At 43.1% G+C, this 19,681-nt stretch overlaps 1 protein-coding gene across 3 annotated transcripts in view; it reads right to left on the reverse strand.

The window, feature by feature from the left end:
* Nucleotides 1–260: 260 nt before the first annotated feature.
* Nucleotides 261–19,681, reverse strand: part of LOC106612876 (periostin) — a 32,634-nt gene continuing 13,213 nt past the window's right edge. The window contains exons 4-23 of one of the 3 annotated variants that reach the window (XM_014214481.2): nt 19,153–19,310; nt 18,751–18,915; nt 18,301–18,447; nt 17,956–18,097; nt 12,587–12,799; nt 12,114–12,248; nt 9,431–9,579; nt 8,693–8,829; nt 7,909–8,039; nt 7,502–7,632; nt 4,782–4,884; nt 3,954–4,021; nt 3,631–3,676; nt 3,493–3,525; nt 2,207–2,301; nt 1,993–2,089; nt 1,607–1,669; nt 1,222–1,308; nt 945–983; nt 261–748 (exon numbers count right to left, since the gene is read on the reverse strand). In XM_014214481.2, the coding sequence (XP_014069956.1) occupies nt 705–748; nt 945–983; nt 1,222–1,308; nt 1,607–1,669; nt 1,993–2,089; nt 2,207–2,301; nt 3,493–3,525; nt 3,631–3,676; nt 3,954–4,021; nt 4,782–4,884; nt 7,502–7,632; nt 7,909–8,039; nt 8,693–8,829; nt 9,431–9,579; nt 12,114–12,248; nt 12,587–12,799; nt 17,956–18,097; nt 18,301–18,447; nt 18,751–18,915; nt 19,153–19,310 (2,183 nt within the window). In that variant the 3' untranslated portion in view covers nt 261–704. Of the gene's footprint in view, nt 749–944; nt 984–1,221; nt 1,309–1,606; nt 1,670–1,992; nt 2,090–2,206; nt 2,302–3,492; nt 3,526–3,630; nt 3,677–3,953; nt 4,022–4,781; nt 4,885–7,501; nt 7,633–7,908; nt 8,040–8,692; nt 8,830–9,430; nt 9,580–12,113; nt 12,249–12,586; nt 12,800–17,955; nt 18,098–18,300; nt 18,460–18,750; nt 18,916–19,152; nt 19,311–19,681 lie in introns of all 3 variants that reach the window. The other 2 variants (XM_014214482.2, XM_014214480.2) reach the window with 2 other exon arrangements.

A 19,681-nucleotide genomic window follows, 5' to 3' on the forward strand; every position in this document is an offset into this window, starting at 1 on the left:
TAAAAAAGGTTTGAAAACTGCTGTAAAAAAAGCTATTGAGAACATGTGAAAAGTTAAGTTTGTCAGAGTGTTGCACATTTGAAACTTCTAAAAGCAAAGACATGCTCAATATCTGAATGGTTAGCTAGGTAGAATAACAGACAGTCAGACAGAAAAAGAGAGCAAACACACTACTGTGAAATTCAGATCAGAGCTGAAATTACATCTGGTAGAAAAATATAAACATTTGCAGAAATTAAGTTACAGTCAGAAAACAGCAATCACATTTTATTTTTTATTATTTTAATTTTTATGTGAGCACCACAAACTCGATATCATGCAGAGGTAAATTACAAAATCTTCCTAAAATCCTGTTGTATCACCTCAACCAATGATCAAGGCTTCCAATAGATTGGTTTCAAAGATAATTTTGCTACCCCTGGCTAGCTTCTAATCTTTCATCTCTAATATACACCGAAAACCCACAAATATGCGTACCTTATTTACATATATTGATGGCTTTTAGTTATCTTTAGATACATGCACCAATGATTTTTGTTTTGTTTAGCAAATGGCTTTACTGGTCTCACTAAGTTCAAGTTCTGTATGTCTACACACTGCATCATTTGGAGTGTAGAGCTTTTATGAGAGACCATTCATTGACATTATCTCTGTTGTTCCTCTCTGGTTGCCGGTGCATCTTCAGTCACCTGGTCTGTCCATGTTTATGCTCTTTGTTCCTCTGGTCTGACTCTCCTCCTGGCACCAGCTAGGAACAGAGACAACAGAAAGATCATCATACACTCAAAATTATAGAAATAAAGTTCAAGTCAATGTTAAATGATAGGTGGTCATTCTATTTCTATGGTCGCAATTACAGCTCCTCATAGGATGACATTACCCATCATTTGAATCCCCCAACACGGTCAAACATTATGTTATGTTATCAAGGAATTATGTATTACCTGGAATTTTCCTGCCAGTTACTCGTCTCGGGCTTCCCTCTGTGAAGACAAATTTAAACACCAGTCATTATAGAACCTTATAGAACCCAAATTTTGGTCACTACAGAACCTTAAAGAACCTAAACCATAGTCATTATAGAACCCTACAGAACCAAACCTCTGTCACAATAGAACCCTACAGAATCCAAACTCCAGTCACAACAGAAACCATATCTGAATCACTACAGATCCTTACAGAACCCAGTGAGGATGAGTAGGGTTTAGATGTGTCTCTTACCTTGGATGAACTTGGTGATTTTATCAGAGTCCATGTCGAGCATTGAGGGGTTTCCCTCGATGGTGGTGATACGGGAGAAGTCAGCACCTACAGGACGGAGATAGGGATGTTACTGTATATGTCACAGATGGGACTTTTATGTATTCTAACGAAACAAGCAATTATGTTGGACAATTGACTAATTCTGCCGACTATGCCAAATATCACAGGGTGGAAATGTAACAGTTAGTTTGAATCCTGTTTGTCAGTCTCTCAACCCAGATTCTAACAGAACCTGTCACATGTCTACCCAGTGACATGCATATATGTGATTTTCAATTAAACATTGCATTATTTCCTCTATATTACGTTGTCTATCTACAACCAAAGGGGTGATGTTACTGACCATCCAGCTCAATGTTGGAGACACCACTGCTGGAGCCACTGCTGCTGGCCGAGTACTGAGGACCTGTGGATGACAACATATTGAAACATTACATCAGTCTTCACATAGAAACATAATGTTTTCACAGAGTGGCAGATGTAAGAGTCATGATCCAGGGGTGATGTAGAGTAAAGGGAATTCAGTACAACACATTAACATCTGTAGACCTGTGTCACACCTCAGCAACCCAAACATTCACTTCTTTGTTTCATATAGTGCATCAATACACCATATAGCAACTATAGACCAAAACAGGTTGATTTTACTACATGTTAATATGTACCCAGAGTTCTTCAGACCTCATGGACAGGAGTCAAGAAAGACCTGTGTGTCTGTGAGGTACATACCTGAGACCACTCTGGTAACTTTGGTGACTTTGGGCTCTCCCTCGATGACTCTAGTGACCTTGGTGAACTTTGGCTCGCCTTCAATGACTCTAGTCACCTAATAATCATAATCGAATATTAGATTTATATAACGCTTTTCCCGATGCTCAACGTGATTTGGTGGTTACATGGGTGGATACAACAATTGAAACATGGTTTGTTACATTGGTGTTACCTTGGTGATGGTAGGCTGTCCCTCAATCACCCTGGTCACCTTGGTGATGGTAGGTTCCCTTTCGATAACCCTAGTCACATGGGTCACATCAGGCGCTTTAGAAAGAGAGAGAGGACAACAAGTTTGACAACTGGAATAAATAACAACAAAAGCATCATTGAAGAACATGACGTTTAAACGGCAAACTTGTAAGATCTGAAGGTCCGAATGAACGTAAAAACTCCAGACTCCATGAACTACAGACATGTAGTGTGTCAGTGGTTCCTCTACTCCTTGATTCAAATATTGTAGTTTATACTTTTTATCAAATTAGACTGAAGCCCAACCTTTCACTGGCTTTAAAAGAATTCATATGACAGGAATATATTGCATAATCAAAGGACACGTGGATATGTGCTTTGCAGATACGTTCCGAGTAAAGGCTTTCTCCAAGACATCAGTTTTCCCCTTAGAGTAGCAAATTCCTCTTTCAGAATCTTGACTGGAGATAATTGCATAAACTGTACCTTGAACTTCTGTGGATATTTCTCTTTCACATCAAGAATTAACCTTACAAGTCAAATCCCAATAAAGAACGGTTATTTTAACCAGAACAGATAAAACCTTGCCAGGTGTCTGCTGCTATGGCAAGTCTTCTCTTGTTGCTGTCTGTACTGTAATTATCTGAACAACCACAATGGTTTTTCCTCTTGGACATGGGTCATGAATCTCATTGAAGATAGAGATCCTCCTTATCTGAACTGTGCCAACTATTCTATCAACTCTTGTAGCACAATGTCTTCAAGTCTTTCCAAGACTACCCATCATATATCATGTAAAATGAATATACACTGAGTGTACAAAACAATAGGAACACCTGCTCTTTCCATGACATAGACGAACCAGGTGAATCCAGGTGAAACCTATGATCCCTTATTGATGTCACGTGTTAAATCCACTTCAATCAGTGTAGATGAAGGGGAGAAGACAGCCACCAATTTGAGTGTGTCAAGAACTGCAACGCTACTGGGTTTTTCACGCTCAACAGTTTCCCATGTGTATCAAAAATGGTCCACCACCCAAAAGACATTCAGCCAAATTGATATAACTGTGGGAGTCACCATGGGCCAGCGTCCCTGTTGAATGCTTTCGACATCTTTTAGAGTTCATGCACTGATGAATTGAGGCTGTTCTGAGGGAAAAAGGGGTGCAACTCAATATTAGGATGTTTTGTACACTCAGTGTACTACGCAATGCTAAGATTTATGCATGAAGGATGTTGTTTCGATCCTTTAACTGTAACTTACCTGACTCAATGACGCGTGTGATGATCGTCCTCTCTGAAGGAAACAGAAAACACACAGCAGTTAAAAAAAGTTACAAATAGTTGCAACGCAAAAAGGTACAGCAGACATCTAGACTTCGACTGATACAGTTGTACTCACTCATGAATGTGAGGGGGATTTCCTTATAGCTGTATCCTGACACGAACTGTGAATGAATAGAAAGAAGGATTAGAGGCTGTAAACCATATTATTGTAGGTCTGTGTACACATCGTTCTGCTCAAGTCCAATGCAGAGGGCAACTTTGAATCTTCAGATGCACTGCCTGGGGCTCGTGAAGGAAGGAGACATATCTGCCTCTATTATGTGGTAGGTACTGTATTTGTTCAAGGCTTTACATAGTGTCTTGTCATCTTAAGGTCATTTTGTAACAAACACTTAGACGTTAATCTCATCTTGCTATCTCAGGGTTCTGGTACATTACCTTGATCTCCATGTACTTGATGAGTCTTCTCAGCAGCCCCAGAAGGTCAGAGTTTCCAGCAGGCAGCTCTACAGGACAATACAGTACAGGGTGTTAGACATACTGGTAACACTTTATACTAGGGTATATACTGTACAGTCCGGCACAGTACAGGGTGTTAGACATTCTGGTAAAACTTTATTTTAGGGTACATAAAGTTTACTGCCAAAATAATGGAAAAACTTTGAGGAAATGAGGGATACAAGATATATTGAAAGCAGGTGCTTACACGCAGGTGTGGTTCCTGAGTTAATTAAGAAATTAACATACCATCATGTATGTAGGGTCATGTATAAAAATGCTGGGCAGGCCATTATTTTGGCCAATATTTTGGCTACCATGGCTTTGCCCCAATAGGATGACAATGCCCCCATCCACAGGGCACAAGTGATCACTGAATTATTTGATGAGCATGAAAACAATGTAAACCATATGGTATGTTTACATGGCATAAAACCATGTTTGGGCTCGTGGTGGCCTAGCACCCTACACTTTATGTTGGTGTTTCCTTTATTTTGGCTGTTACCTCTTAATACTGGTAACACTTTATGTTAGCGTATATATAGCACAGCACAGGGTGTTAGACGTACAGGTAACACTTTACATTAGCGTACATACAGCACAGCACAGGGTGTTAGACGTACTGAACCATTTAGCACTGCTAAATATATATAATATATCAAGAAATGATTCCCTGCACAGTGTGTCTCTCAACACATGACAATATAATCAGGGTATATTTTGTTTCTCCAACAGAGTAGCTGGCAGTCAGAGAGGTTTGAGTCTTACCTCCGGGGTAGAGGAGGGTTTTGACAAAGTGAATGACTCCGTTAGTGGCCATGATATCATTTTCAGGGACCTCAATAGTGTTCACTCTGATTGTGTTGTTAGCCTGGAGGAGAGGAGCAGAGAGGATTAAGATCCATACACTGATGGGATGATTACACATAAGACAACCACAATGAGATGAGTTATGAGTACAAGCTGGTAATGCGCCATATGTTTCTCAATTAGGTTGGCATTTACTTTTTCCACATTTTGTTACGTTACAGCCTTTTTCTAAAACGGATTAAAGGCATTTTTTCCCTCATCAATCTACACAAAATACCCCATAATGACAGTGCGAAAACAGGTTTTTAGAAGTTTTTGCAAATGTATTAAAAATGAAAACAGAAATACCTTATTTACATAAGTATTCAGACCCTTCGCTATGACACTCTAAATTGAGCTCAGGTTTATCCTGTTTCCATTGTCCATCCTTGAGATGTTTCTATAACTTGATTGGAGCCCACCTGTGGTACATTCAATTGATTGGACATGATTTGGAAAGGCAATCACCTGTCTTCAGTATTTCAGGTCCCACAGTTGACAACACATGTCAGAGCAAAAACCAAGCCATGAAGTTGAAGAAATTGTCCGTAGAGCTTCGAGACAGGATGGTGTCGAGGCACAGATCTAGGGAAGGGTAGCAAAAACTGCAGCATTGAAGGTCCCCAAGAACACAGTGGCCTCCATCATTAAGTTTGGAACCACCAAGACTCTACCTAGAGCTGGCCACTCGGCCAAACTGAGCATTTGGGGGAGAAGGGCCTTGGTCAGGAAGGTGACCAAGAACCTGATGGTCACTCTGACAGAGCTCCAGAGTTTCTCTGTGGACCTTCCAGAAGGACAACCATCACTGCAGCACTCCACCAATCAGGCCTTTATGGTAGAGTGGCCAGACGGAAGCCACTCATCAGTAAAAGGCACATGACAGCCTGCTTGGAGTTTGCCAAAAAGCACCTAAAGGACTCTTAGACGATGAGAAAGAAGATTCTCTGGTCTGATGAAAACAAGATTGAACTCTTTGGCCTGAATGCCAAGTGTCACGTCTGGAGGAAACCAGATACTGCTCAACACCTGGCCAATACCACCCCTACGGTGAAGCATGGTGGTGGCAGCATCATGCTGTGGGGATGTGTTTCAGCGGCAGGGATTGGGAGACTAGTCAGGATCGAGGGAAAGACGAACGGAGCAAAGTACAGAGAGATCCTTGATGAAAACCTGCTCCAGAGCACTCAGGAAATCAGACTGGGGCGAAGGTTCACCTTTCAACAGGACAACAACCCTAAGCACACAGCCAAGGCAATGCAGGAGTGGCTTTGGGACAAGTCTCTGAATGTCCTTGAGTGGCCCAGCCAGAGACCGGACTTGAACCCGATCGAACATCTCTGGAGAGACCTCAAAATAGCTGTGCAGCGACGCTCCCCATCCAACCTGACAGAGCTTGAGAAGATCGAGGCTGTAATCGGCGCCAAAGGTGCTTCAACAAAGTACTGAGTAAAGGGTCTGAATACTTACATAAATGTGATATTTCCATTTTTTAATATCAATTTGAGGTATTGTTTGTGGACTGGTGTGGAAATAAAACAATTTAATACATTTTAGAATAAGGCTTTGACCTAACAAAATGTTGAAAAAGTGAAGGGTTCTGAATACTTTCTAAATGTAGTTAAGCTACAGAACATTTGCAACACTTTGCAGTAACCTGGTGGTAGTTGAACTAAATTCAAATCTAGGTAGTGTTTTCAGTAGTTAATTACTTTTTCACCATGTAGCTAACTACTGGAACTACTAACACACTACTTTTTGGGCAAAAATAAAATATGGATGAAGTAGGCAAGAATTTACTTACGTTTTTGGCATTAGACATGCCTAAATTAAGCATGCTGTTAACATAAGGTCAAAGTAATGTGCAATTTGTAGTCTATGACATTTCAGATTTACATATGATAATTTATCACAGAGAAGTTTGGATATAGTGAACTACTTTTACAAGGTAGCTTTAGTTCAGTAAACTATATTTCTTAAGGGTAGCTTTAGTGTAGCTTAACTTCTGTAAAGTAATTGGTAGCAGTGGAATGCAACTGTCTGTTGTTGGGTAAAATGTCATCTAAACTAAATCATGAATATTCTGCACTACAAACATCCAGGGACCTCACATAGCTTTCTGCTTTATTTTAAGAAAGGAAATGTTTTTATGATCTTAAAATATGACCCTAAGGACACTGCTGTAATACAACTTAAAAGCTAAGAATAAAATTAACCCAAAATTAAAATAGTAAATACCTTTGCAAAATTCTAAGTCTTGTCAGAATGCTGAATTATGTTGGGGAAGTTGTCTCTGGGGAAGTTCATCCAACAAATATGGTTCCTGTTTCTTACTCATCAGATTAATGTTATTTTAGACATCCTCTTTTCCCAAACACGTTTAAGTGTTATATATGTGTTCCAAGAAGTAAAAGTTAGCCATAATTCCTAGTTTAAACGTTTGTTCACATTGTCGATGACAAAGGATTGCGGTAGTTAGTAATACTGAGTGGATCAGGATGAGAGTCTCTTGATTCACTGTAAAAACATTGTATAATCTCTTCAGGATCTTTGTGATACTTGCTTGGTTTTGTTGCAGCCATGATGCCATGATTTCTTATATTTACAGCCCTGTTGAGTGTTGAGAGGTTTGGACTCACATGCAGCACTCGGAGGTTGTTTCCCTGCAGAGACTTGAGGAGGTTGGTCACCCCAGTCTCCAAACCTCCGCCGATGAACACTCCGTTGCTGAAGTGGTAGAGCAAGATGGTACGCAGGGCGTTCATATTACCTGGCCAGAACAGACAGGGCTTTAGATGGAAGACTACGGATCCATAGTACATATCGTACATACATCTACCTACTCTAAGTCTTATGGATGTTCCTTTGACATTACAACCTTTAGGAGATAGCTTGTAGCTATGGTAGCTATGGTTAAGGTCTGCAGTTTTTCCTGACCACCACGATGTGGCCTGACAAGAAAACCTCTGGCTATGGTATTTGTTTGAGAGACTGAGACTGACTAACAGGGACGGAGAGAGAGGGAGAGTCTGAGAGATGAACCAACCTCTGAGCAGAGCCATGTCACTGTCGCTGACACCAGCGAAGGCCTCATCACTGGGAGCGAACAGAGTGTATTCTCCTTCCTGTTTGAGCAGGTCAGTCAGACCAGCCATCTCCATCAGTGACAGGAAGATCCTACAACCAAAACATGATGAAGGAAACAGTTACCTGGCTCTCATGACAACCACTGAGGGTAGATATAACTGGTGCCAGTGTGATAGGTTAGCATATAGAACTCCTTCCTGAACTTGTCTCTGACTGGGCTTTAACCAGGGTTCTCTACCTTGCCAACACATGTGACCGCCCGTACGAACCGATTGAGCTATAGAAAAGGATCCTCTTCAGTGATGAGATCCTTGGTATTATTTAGATAAAAAGATCACTTGCAAGAGGTGTACATGATTTGGAAAGAAGTTGGCCCACTGGTCTGTATAAACTCTTAGTACATTTCCCAGCCTGCTCCCAGGTCTGTATACATTTGATTGAACTGATTAGTGAGCTCTCTGACTCTCTGGCTATTGGGTTGGCTAAATAACATCCTTTCTCAAGCAGGAGTAGGGGTGAGACAGGATTGTACTCCAAATCCAACACTGTTTAATATACAGTATATTCATGAGTTGGCCACAAAATCGGAACAATCTTCATCTGCCCCTTGATCCTTCCACTAGTCTGATCTCAGCTCTGTATGAGCTTGAGCTAACTTATCTGACTATTTCATTGGCTGAAGCACATACAGATCTGGGACCAGGCTAAAGCGCACACAGTCTATATGTCCACAAGCAGCTTACTTGAATCCTCCGTTGTCAGTGAGGATCTGGAACATGGTGGCCTCAGCTGGCTTCATCAGAGTCCTCATCAGGTGGAGGGCTCCGTTACTGCCCTCCTTGCTGCCGCGCACCAGGCAGGAGTTCTCTATGCACACCGCCTACAGACAGACAGGACACAGGACACAGGGTATACAGGTTAAAGAACCACTTAAGTGAAAACTTTTTTTATCCTAATAATGTAACTCTAGTCCTAATATCCTAATTTTAGCAAAATTATGACCTATGTGGGCATTTTGGTATGCTAGCATAAGCACCTAACTAGTTAGCTAGCCAGATAGTTAGCTAGCTAGGCTAATTGGTTCTCCAGCCAGCTAACTTCTGTTTTGAGCATCTTTAAAACTGAAATTTGAGTTGGAACATCTGCTGAAGTCGCCCTTTATAAGACATGGAAATGAATAGTCTACTAGCTACTGAATTAACAGACTCTTAGTCAGTCCAGTAGATGATAGCCAAGTGAAAAGAATATGTGTTGTATGGCAGACAGCCATTGTGTTTGACCAGCTGTTCAGAGACAAGAGATGGACTTGCACGCACGCACACATGCACGCACACACGCACCCACACACACACACACACACACACACACACACACATTTGTATACTCACACAAACTCTCTCTCTCTCACAAACACACACATACTGTATGCACACGCATACACGCACACACACACACTCAAACACACACACACAGAGACTCACTGTGCGGTAGATGAAGACTCTGAGGAACTTCCCGGCGATAGTCTCCAGGCGCTGTCCGTTGTACAGCTGTCCCAGAGTGATCTTCTCCTTCAGGATGTGGTTCTCCAGAATCACCTTCAGAAAGCTCTGGTCAATGGCCATCACCTCATCTGGAGGATGAGATATTTCATATAGATACATTGTAAGAGATCAAAAGATGACATTAAATCTGTTTGTAAACAATACGTTTGTAGAAACTAGCCCCAATTCTGCAAAAATGGAGATACACGTTTTTTCTAGGACCTTCACCTCCACTGGGTGGATGGTATACATGATAAATATATACATGGTAATCTTCTCTATTGAAGAAAACCCAGATGTGTAGACACCTCGTCTGGAAGGGTGATATACATGGAATATATATACAGTACAGTATATGGTTAATACTTAGATAAACAAAAAGACACAATAAACTACAGCCAAATGCAGGGGATCTTGCGGTATTGGGCAAAACTCAGACGTGTACAGATCAAAAGATTACAATAAATCTGTTTGTAAACAATAACTTTTCTAGGAGCTAGCCCAAATTCCGCAAAAAATGTAGATCAAAGGTTTCCCTAGGACGAAGACGATAAAAAAGTTCAATTGTGATTATTATCGTCATTATGAGTCATAATATAGGTTAATGATGCAGTCTGGTGGTCTAGTCAGTCATTGTAAAACGTCAACCTTATTTTCCAGGAAATCTCCCGGGTTCTGTAGTTTCCCTACAGACAGATTGTACCAGTATCTGTGTCACGAATTGCACCTTATTCCCTTATTCCCATAGGGCTCTGGTCAAAGGTAGTGCACTACTGTATATAGGGAATAGGGTGCCATTTGGGACACAGACAGTGACTGTTCCAGTCTGCATTACCCGTACCTAATATACTGATATCCCGTCGGGAGAAGAGCTACCTCCTCCAGAGAGGAAACTATGGCTCTAATAAATGAGGACGTTTTAACAAGTGCTGAGCTGTCTGAGATACAGAGCTGTTCTGTTCTGTTCTGTACCGTACGTCGACAATGGACAAATCATGTAGAGTCTAAATTAGAGAACAATTTAGTGGAGGAATTTATAAGCCGTAACTCAACTATTCCAGCCTGGGACTCTTTCCTTTCCTGCAGCATGCAGCAGGCTAGTGTATCATACTACTGATTAATATACTTCGGTTCAGTTTATTACACATGCGTTACAAATGTTGGATTCAGGTAGGAGATATCTCTCCCCACGCCTTGTGAGGTCTAGAATGTTCCTATGCTGTGTATGTGTGTATGTGTGTGCGCAGTGGTAATTATGTATTCTTTGGGTTTGCACGGCATAAAGCTCCAGCTATTAATCATTCCAGCACTCTTCCCTCAGGAGACCAGTTGTCACGTCCTGACCAGTATAAGGGGTTATTTGTTATTGTAGTTTGGTCAGGGCGTGGCAGGGGTGTGTTTGTTTTGTGTTATCGGGGTTTTGGGGTATTGTTCTATGTTTTGTATTTCTATGGTTTTTCTATGTTGTGTATTTCTTTGTTGGCCTGGTATGGCTCTCAATCAGGAACAGCTGAACATCGTTGTTGCTGATTGGGAGTCATACTTAGGTAGCCCTTTTTTCACCTGTCTTTTGTGGGAAGTTGTTTTTGCATAGCTGTGTTTAGCCTGCAATACTGTGCGTTCGTTCGTTTTCTTCTTTTTGTTGTTAAGTGTTCAATAAAAGTTTAAAATGAGCACTCAACCCGCTGCGCCTTGGTCTAATCTGTACGACACCCGTTACACCAGTATACAGTATGTATAGTATATTGCTCACTAGTGAGTCCGCATGACAGCAAGACTAATGTCACAGTTTGGAACTCAGTGTGCATTACCCACCTGTGAGAAAGAGAAAGAAGGAGAGGAGTGATAAAGTGGTGACAGAGGAGCTATAAAGAAGAAGAGGGGGACTGAAGAGGAGCTAGAGAGAAGAAGAGGGGGACAAAGAGAGGAGCTAGAGAGAGGAAGAGGGGGACAGAGAGAGGAGCTAGAGAAAGGAAGAGGGGGACAGAGAGAGGAGCTAGAGAAAGGAAGAGGGGGACAGAGAGAGGAGCTAGAGAGAGGAAGAGGGGGACAGAGAGAAGAGCTAGAGAGAAGAAGAGGTAGACAGAGAGAGGAGCTAGAGAGAGGAAGAGGGGGACAGAAAGAGGAGCTAGAGAGAGGAGGAGGGGGACAGAGAGAGGAGCTAGAGAGAGGAAGAGGTAGACAGAGAGAGGAGCTAGAGAGAGGAAGAGGGGGACAGAAAGAGGAGCTAGAGAGAGGAGGAGGGGGACAGAGAGAGGAGCTAGAGAGAGGAAGAGGGGAACAGAGAGAGGAGCTAGAGAGAGGAAGAGGGGGACAGAAAGAGGAGCTAGAGAGAGGAGGAGGGGGACAGAGAGAGGAGCTAGAGAGAGGAGGAGGGGGACAGAGAGAGGAGCTAGAGAGAGGAAGAGGGGGACAGAAAGAGGAGCTAGAGAGAGGAGGAGGGGGACAGAGAGAGGAGCTAGAGAGAGGAAGAGGGGAACAGAGAGATAGAGAGAGGAAAAGGGAGAGACAGAGAGAGAGTTAAGGACCAAGAAAGGAAATAGTTCAGGACGTTCAAGAGTATTTAAGGGGAACGAGGGATGTGTTACAGACAGAATTGAGCGGGGCCATGATGTGTACTCACCAGTGAAGACAGAATTGAGCGGGGCCAGTAGTGTGTATTCTGCCTCAGCTGCCATGGCTGCAGACAGACCTAGTTCTGACACCATGTCACTGAAGGTGGACTGGGAAGGGGTGAGCAGCTCCATCACCTGCTTAGCTTAGAGGACACAGACAACACCATTAAAAGCTTCTCTACCACTGAAAGATCAACACTTCTACACTTATTCAGAGTTTTCAGATTTTATCTTAGTCTTGCCGTCATTGTTTTCATCTATTTGCCTATGTGTATGGTTGACTTGTATAACAGTGTAACAGCAAAGGGAGATTTAAATAAAGGTGTTGTGTATTTTGTGAAACAGTTCATGCCATTTACATTCCAACAAACAAATGCAAATGCAGAAACACAAACTGTGTGTTAGGAGCACAGCTCTGTAATGAAAGCACTATACAAATGACATGTATAATTATTAGGTGGGTCGAGATGGGGGAGCTAACCTGAGTCAGGCATGAGGACCTCGTCGATGAGGTGGATGACTCCGTTGGCGGTGACAATGTCTTTCTTCAACACCATTTTGATGCCGTTGACCGTCAGGCTGTCCCCGTCACAGCCAATCTCGATGTTGTGGCCTTCCAGGGTCTCAAAGGTCTGGCCGGACATGATGCCCTCTGAACACTGGACAGAGTTCAGCATGTGGAAGTTCAGCAGAGCTGGAGGGAGAGGAGAGGAGAGAGGAGAGGAGAGGAGAGGAGAGGAGAGGAGAGGAGAGGAGAGGAGAGGAGAGGAGAGGAGAGGAGAGGAGAGGAGAGGAGAGGAGAGGAGAGGAGAGGAGAAAAGTGTCAATCGGGCCCACACACTCAGATACTCCTACATACAGTATATCCTTATTGATTAGCAGCATTTTCGTTTGGTTGGGTTACTACACTATGGACATGACTGGACCAGCATCCCGGGAAAAGTGATATGTGTTTGACTTCATACACTGTACTAGCCAGGCGTCATTTTAGTCCTAAATAACATAAAAATCCCCATCAAAACCTGTCAGTTTAAGCTAGAGATATTTTGCATGGGCTCAATCTACTGCATTGCATATGTCGGCCATCCACATCTGAGATGGAAGGTGGCCAAGCTACAGCGGTGTTTGTCAGAGCTACTCGTGAGACATCCCGAAAATCGGTCTTCTCATGAATACGTCCCGCCGGACACGTCTGAAGTCGGTAACGCTGATCTGCCAACTTCTGTCTGTAGCGTCCGAACCGTTTGGGCTTCAAACTAGTTTGACCTCACTGTGGAAAGTGGAGACACTCATTTTGCTCTACATCCTCCACAAGTGTCACAGGGTTCTTCTGAAGGTAACCGATACAAATTAATGGTAGTAGAGGTGCCTATGCATGGGATTATGTCATTTTTAGCATGGCTTCAGAATAGCAAATGAATCACAGGTTACGTCCCAAATGGCAACTTATTCTCCATTAAAGGTCCAATGCAGCCATTTTTATCTCAAAATCGAATAATTTCTGCATAACAATTAAGTAACTTAGTGTGATTGTTTTCAAGCAAGAACTTTGCTAGGACTGTCTGTGAGTGGTTTGAGTGGGGAGGGAAAACTTAAAATGAGCTGTTATCGGCAGAGAGGTTTGGAACTCTCTTTCTTGTTGGTCTATTAGCTAATTTAGCTCATGGTGATGTCACCATGGAAGGCCAAAACTCCCTCTCACCAAAACTTGCAGAAATTTCAGGCGGTCGTTTCAAACAGCTCTAAATAGTCAGATACATCGAGAAATCTGACTGCCGATAGATACTTTGCACCTCTGCCCAGTGTCGGCAGTTAACTTTTTGTTGTTCACAAAGAACAGTTTGAACATCTTGGCCATGTTCTGTTATAATCTCCACCCGGCACAGCCAGAAGTGGACTGGCCATCCCTCATAGCCTGGTTCCTCTCTAGGTTTCTTCCTAGGTTCTGGCCTTTCTAGGGAGTTTTTCCTAGACACCGTGCTTCTACACCTGCATTGCTTGCTGTTTGGGGTTTTAGGCTGGGTTTCTGTACAGCACTTTGTGACATCAGCTGATGTAAGAAGGGCTATATGAATACATTTGATTGATTGATTGATTGAGTTTACCTCTGATTTGCTTCGTTTAAATACTCCAGGCCATAAGGTGGTAGAAGCTTTTTTGGCTTGTACCTGCTGTAAATAATGTAAGACAACTAGCAAGCTGTGCTAATGGGTCATCATTAGTTACCACAGCCACAAAGTCATAAACCCCACCTATTTCTACAATTTCTCTTCGTAAAATGTGATTTTAAACCTAACCCTAACCTTAACCACACTGCTAACCTTATGCCTAACCCTAAACTTGTTTTCATACATTTTTACAATATAGCCAACAGTAAGAACCGCACTAATGTTGTTGCTAGCTAGAATTTGTAGTAAGCCCTTGTTGATACTAACCAGATGGCCACAACTAAATGACTAGTGTAGATAGCAACATTGTAAGTAAACCACAATGGATTCATTTTTGAATGAAGCAGCTGCCTGTTAGCTGTCTAGATTCGGTGGAGTAGCTACTGTATGTTGTGCTAAATGGAGATGCTAACCGTTTAGCTAACGTTAGCTAACAAGCGAACTGGCACTGGAACTATGGGAAAATGGAGAGTGAATTAAAATGATTTCTTCATCATCTTGCTAGTGTTAGGGTTGAACTGGCTATTTGTTTGCATAACTTATATAATATACCGGGGAAGCTATGCTACAATATTAAGTATATAAACTACGAGTAAATCAACTGCTGAAGACAAGAAGAACTACACCCGGCGACAGGAAGTGCGTCACGAGGCTGGGACCAGCCTGCACGCCGACGATAGGAGGAGCAAGTTTAAACCACGCTCCTCCTCCCTCTGACAGGCCAGCATTGAGCGGGAACTATCACAGTATATAAGAGAGAACAATAGGATGTGTCGCTCTCTTCTCTGTCTGCCCTGCGAGGTGTCACAGAGAGACCGTATACGAACGACATATTTACCATACACGTGTTTGCATTAATTAAAGTACAAATAAATCAGAAGTTACTATGTGCTGACTATTTTGTTCTGATACCAGAAACGAATTGACGCAACTTTAACACTAGATAGCTAGTTTGGTAAAGCATTTAGCGTTGTGTGCATTGTGCTGCACTTACAAACCCATTTGTTTCATATGAAGTGTGTGTGACTGCCTGGCTCAGTTAACAAGCTAAAGCTACTAAGCTAGCTAACTAATGAGCAGGTGCACATTATCAAACTGAACCTAACAAAGGTAAAAGATGTAAAGATTAAAAGAGCATTATCATAATTTTGACATTTTCCAAAATACTGTATATGGAAGTATACAGTCAGTGGACAGTTTATTAGGTGCACCACCCCATTCACGGAAATAGCTTGTTCCTATGGCCGTGGCTTGCTATATGAAGGCATCTAGTTACTGTTCACATGGACATTAGAATGGGAAAAACAAGTGACCTAAGCGACTTGGAGCGTGGTATGATTGTCGGTGCCAGGTGCGCCGGTTCCAGTATCTCAGAAACGGTCTAGGGATTGGAGAGAATGGTGCGACAAACAAACACGCAAATAATGGCGCAGTACAACAGTGATGTGCAGAACGGTATCTCGGAACGCACAACTCGACGGTCCTTGTCACCGATGGGCTATTGCAGACCGGGTTCCACTTCTATCAGCTTAAACAAGAAGAAGTGGCTCCAGTGGGCACGCGATCATCAACACTGGATAATTGAGGAGTGGAAAAGCATTGCCTGGTCCGGCGAATCCCGGTTCATGTTGCCTCATGCTGATGGCAAAGTCAGGATTTGGCATAAGCAGCATGAGTCCAAGACCCCATCCTGCCTGATGTCAATGATACAGGCTGGTGGCGGTAGTGTAATGGTGTGGGGAATGTTTTCCTGGCACATGTTATGTCCCTTGATACGAATTGAACAACTTTTTAGACCCAGTACTAGATGGGTGTAGGTAATAAACTGGCCACTGAGTGTATATAAAACACAGGAACTATTTTTTTGGACTGCACTGGGCCTTTAGGTGCTCAACTTTTGACCAGATCCTTATGGGCCCTGGTCAAAAGTAGTGCACTAAATAGGGAATCAAGTGCCATATGGGACGCAGACTATGAAACTCGGGAGACCTGGAGATCCCTTACATCCCTTGGGTCCTGGTGTTGGGAGACTAGTGAGTGCAGGAAGACTGTTTTACTGCTGTGTTTCACTCTGTTTGACTGTGTGTGAAGTGGTGGGATCTCACAGCTCAGGGACGTTAGGGATCATCACCCCACTGCCAACCCTCCTAATGCTCTGAACCTTCTGAACCTTTCCACTGCCAACCCTCCTAATGCTCTGAACCTTCTGAACCTTTCCACTGCCAACCCTTCTAATGCTCTGAACCTTCTGAACCTTTCCACTGCCAACCCTTCTAATGCTCTGAACCTTCTGAACCTTTCCACTGCCAACCCTCCTAATGCTCTGAACCTTCTGAACCTTTCCACTGCCAACCCTCCTAATGCTCTGAACCTTCTGAACCTTTCCACTGCCAACCCTCCTAATGCTCTCAACCTTCTGAACCTTTCCACTGCCAACCCTCCTAATGCTCTCAACCTTCTGAACCTTTCCACTGCCAACCCTTCTAATGCTCTGAACCTTCTGAACCTTTCCACTGCCAACCCTCCTAATGCTCTCAACCTTCTGAACCTTTCCACTGCCAACCCTCCTAATGCTCTGAACCTTCTGAACCTTTCCACTGCCAACCCTTCTAATGCTCTCAACCTTCTGAACCTTTCCACTGCCAACCCTTCTAATGCTCTGAACCTTCTGAACCTTTCCACTGCCAACCCTCCTAATGCTCTGAACCTTCTGAACCTTTCCACTGCCAACCCTCCTAATGCTCTGAACCTTCTGAACCTTTCCACTGCCAACCCTTCTAATGCTCTGAACCTTCTGAACCTTTCCACTGCCAACCCTTCTAATGCTCTGAACCTTCTGAACCTTTCCACTGCCAACCCTCCTAATGCTCTGAACCTTCTGAACCTTTCCACTGCCAACCCTCCTAATGCTCTCAACCTTCTGAACCTTTCCAGTCCCAACCCTCTGACTGGGATGTGTCCCAAAATGACACCCTATTCTCTATACAGTGCACTACTTTTGACCAGAGCCGTATGAGGTAGGGAATGTAGGGAATGGGTTGCTATTTCGGACACAGGCAGAGCCAGCTGCTTTCTGCTTCCTGCCCTGTGGTGTTTAGCACCATATGAACGACACCTCTTTGGAAATATTTTTTGAACAAGTTAGAATATTTTATTATGGGAGTGCCACCCAGACATAAATTATAGTGTGACGGTAAATGTTTAGATTGTAAACTTGTCAAATTATCAAAAAGCTTCACCATATGAAAGTGTATGTCTGAATAGCCATTATTTCGTAGGCCATATGTGATCCAACATCTGAAACAAGAGCTCTTTTCTTTTTTATTACTCACTCCCACAACTGTGGTGAACGCTCAGTTTGCCAACTGCCTGAGGATTACATATCCACAGCACAGACTGTAACTAGTTGGCTCCATTTGTTTTTAGTAGGAAAAAGCGCTTACATGTAAAAACTCTGCGGTTACTCAGCCCTGCAAACATGGCGAGCGGGAACCATTGAGTTACTTTTCCTGCACCTTCATCTCATTACACACGGATATGGCCTGAGGTTGGAGATCTATATAAAGTCTCTATGTCTCTCCTCTGCTTTAAAGTACTCTCCTGTGAGCTGCTCTCTGTATTTCTAGAAGGCATTCCAGAGAAGTGATGGAGCTCTGAAGCCTGGCCCAGCGGTTTGGTTTACCTTGGAGGACACCCTTGTCACCCATCAGTCGTTGAAGCACGTCTGAGTCCAGCTTGGCGAAGGCATCGTTGGTGGGGGCGAACAGGGTGTACTGGCCGGGTTGTCCCAGCTTGTCCAGCAGGCCTGAGGCCAGAGCCACTTCCTGTAGGGAGAAAACACATCATATCCTCCATCATATGCTCCATTAATACTGTATGAATTGATAAATCGAATAAAATAGAATGAAAAAGACGAGATGAGAAGAGAAAAGGAGAAAAGAGGAGAAAAGATATAGATGAAAAAGGTAGGAAAGGAAAGGTAGGAAAGGAAAGGTAGAAAAGGGCATAAAGAGAAGAGAAGACTTACACTGAGAGTGGTGAGGTCATCGTCAACCTCGATGACATCCTGGATGGTGTTGCCCACGGCAGTGATGACACGGTCGATGATGTGCACCACTCCGTTGGTGGCAACCTGGTTGCCATGGATGATCCTGGCACAGTTCACCGTCACGATCTTCATACATAACAACACACCACATAGGACATGCACAGCACAGTCAGTATCTGCACACAACACACAACAGCATACTGTCCTTAACTCTCCAATGTGCACTCAACACAGCCTTCAACAACTAACTACCTGCACACAATAAAGCCTTAGCTTTCCATGATGGCAACTTTCCTATCTCATGGCATGGAAACCATCAGATTTCCAATACATTCCATGGGCGCTGGTCAAAATAGTGCACAAAAAATGGAGTAGGGTGCCATTTGGGATGCAGAAGATGATGTTGTGTAGGTCTAGTGGGATGCTCACCCCGTTGGAGTAGTGGTTGATGTAGAGTCCCAGGTCGTTGTACATGGAGTCGACCACCAGGCCGTTCTTCAGGTCTTTGGTCAGCAGGCGTTTGTTAGCCATGTGGTAGTGCAGAGCATTGTACAGCTCAATGTTCACGTTGCTCACCAACGCGCTACGCACTTCCTGTTAAAGAAATGCAGAATAGAAAGGCTTAAGATAACATAAATACTTAACATAAAGTGATGACAATCAACCACACATTCTGGTGTTTTATGTTGTAGCTCTTTTAAATGGTCACATTACAAGCACAGAATGGTTTTGGCACTGAAAAAAACTAAAACTATCGCTGGTGGATTCAACTGATTGTCTGACTTACCTGGAATTTTCCAGATGTAAGAGATGACACTTAACCTGACTTACCTCATCTAACAAGTCCCAGGCATCGTTGCTGGGAGCGAAGAAGGTGTATGACCCAGATCCCTCTATCTCCTCCCTCAGCTTGGAGATGTGAGCGTATTCCTGGGTGGAGATGGCCTTGACCAGGCCCAAGGTACCATACACATTGTCTATAGGGGCCACTGTGGAACAGGGAATAGAAGGTACCATGATGACTACATCCCCCTACATACCGGGGGTAATCCCAAATGGCATCCTATAACCTATACAATGCACTACTTTTGACCAGAGCCCTAAAGAAGTGCAGTACATAGGGAATAGGGGGCCATTTGGGATGCACACAAGTCTCATTGAAACAACTCTAACAACCTTAAAGAACCCCCAAAAAAGACGGATGAAGCTAAAAGGAAACATGCAGGGGTAGGACGATGTGCCTAAGGAATCTTTATGTTGGTGTGGCGTTGTGACTCGTGAATTTAATGAGAAAACGTAATACCCCTTGGTATGTCTTCGTTGAACCTCTTGTTTAACCTTTGAAGTACACTATAACATT

Source organism: Salmo salar, chromosome ssa09 (genome assembly GCF_905237065.1).
Source record: "Salmo salar chromosome ssa09, Ssal_v3.1, whole genome shotgun sequence".
NCBI lineage: Eukaryota > Metazoa > Chordata > Actinopteri > Salmoniformes > Salmonidae > Salmo > Salmo salar.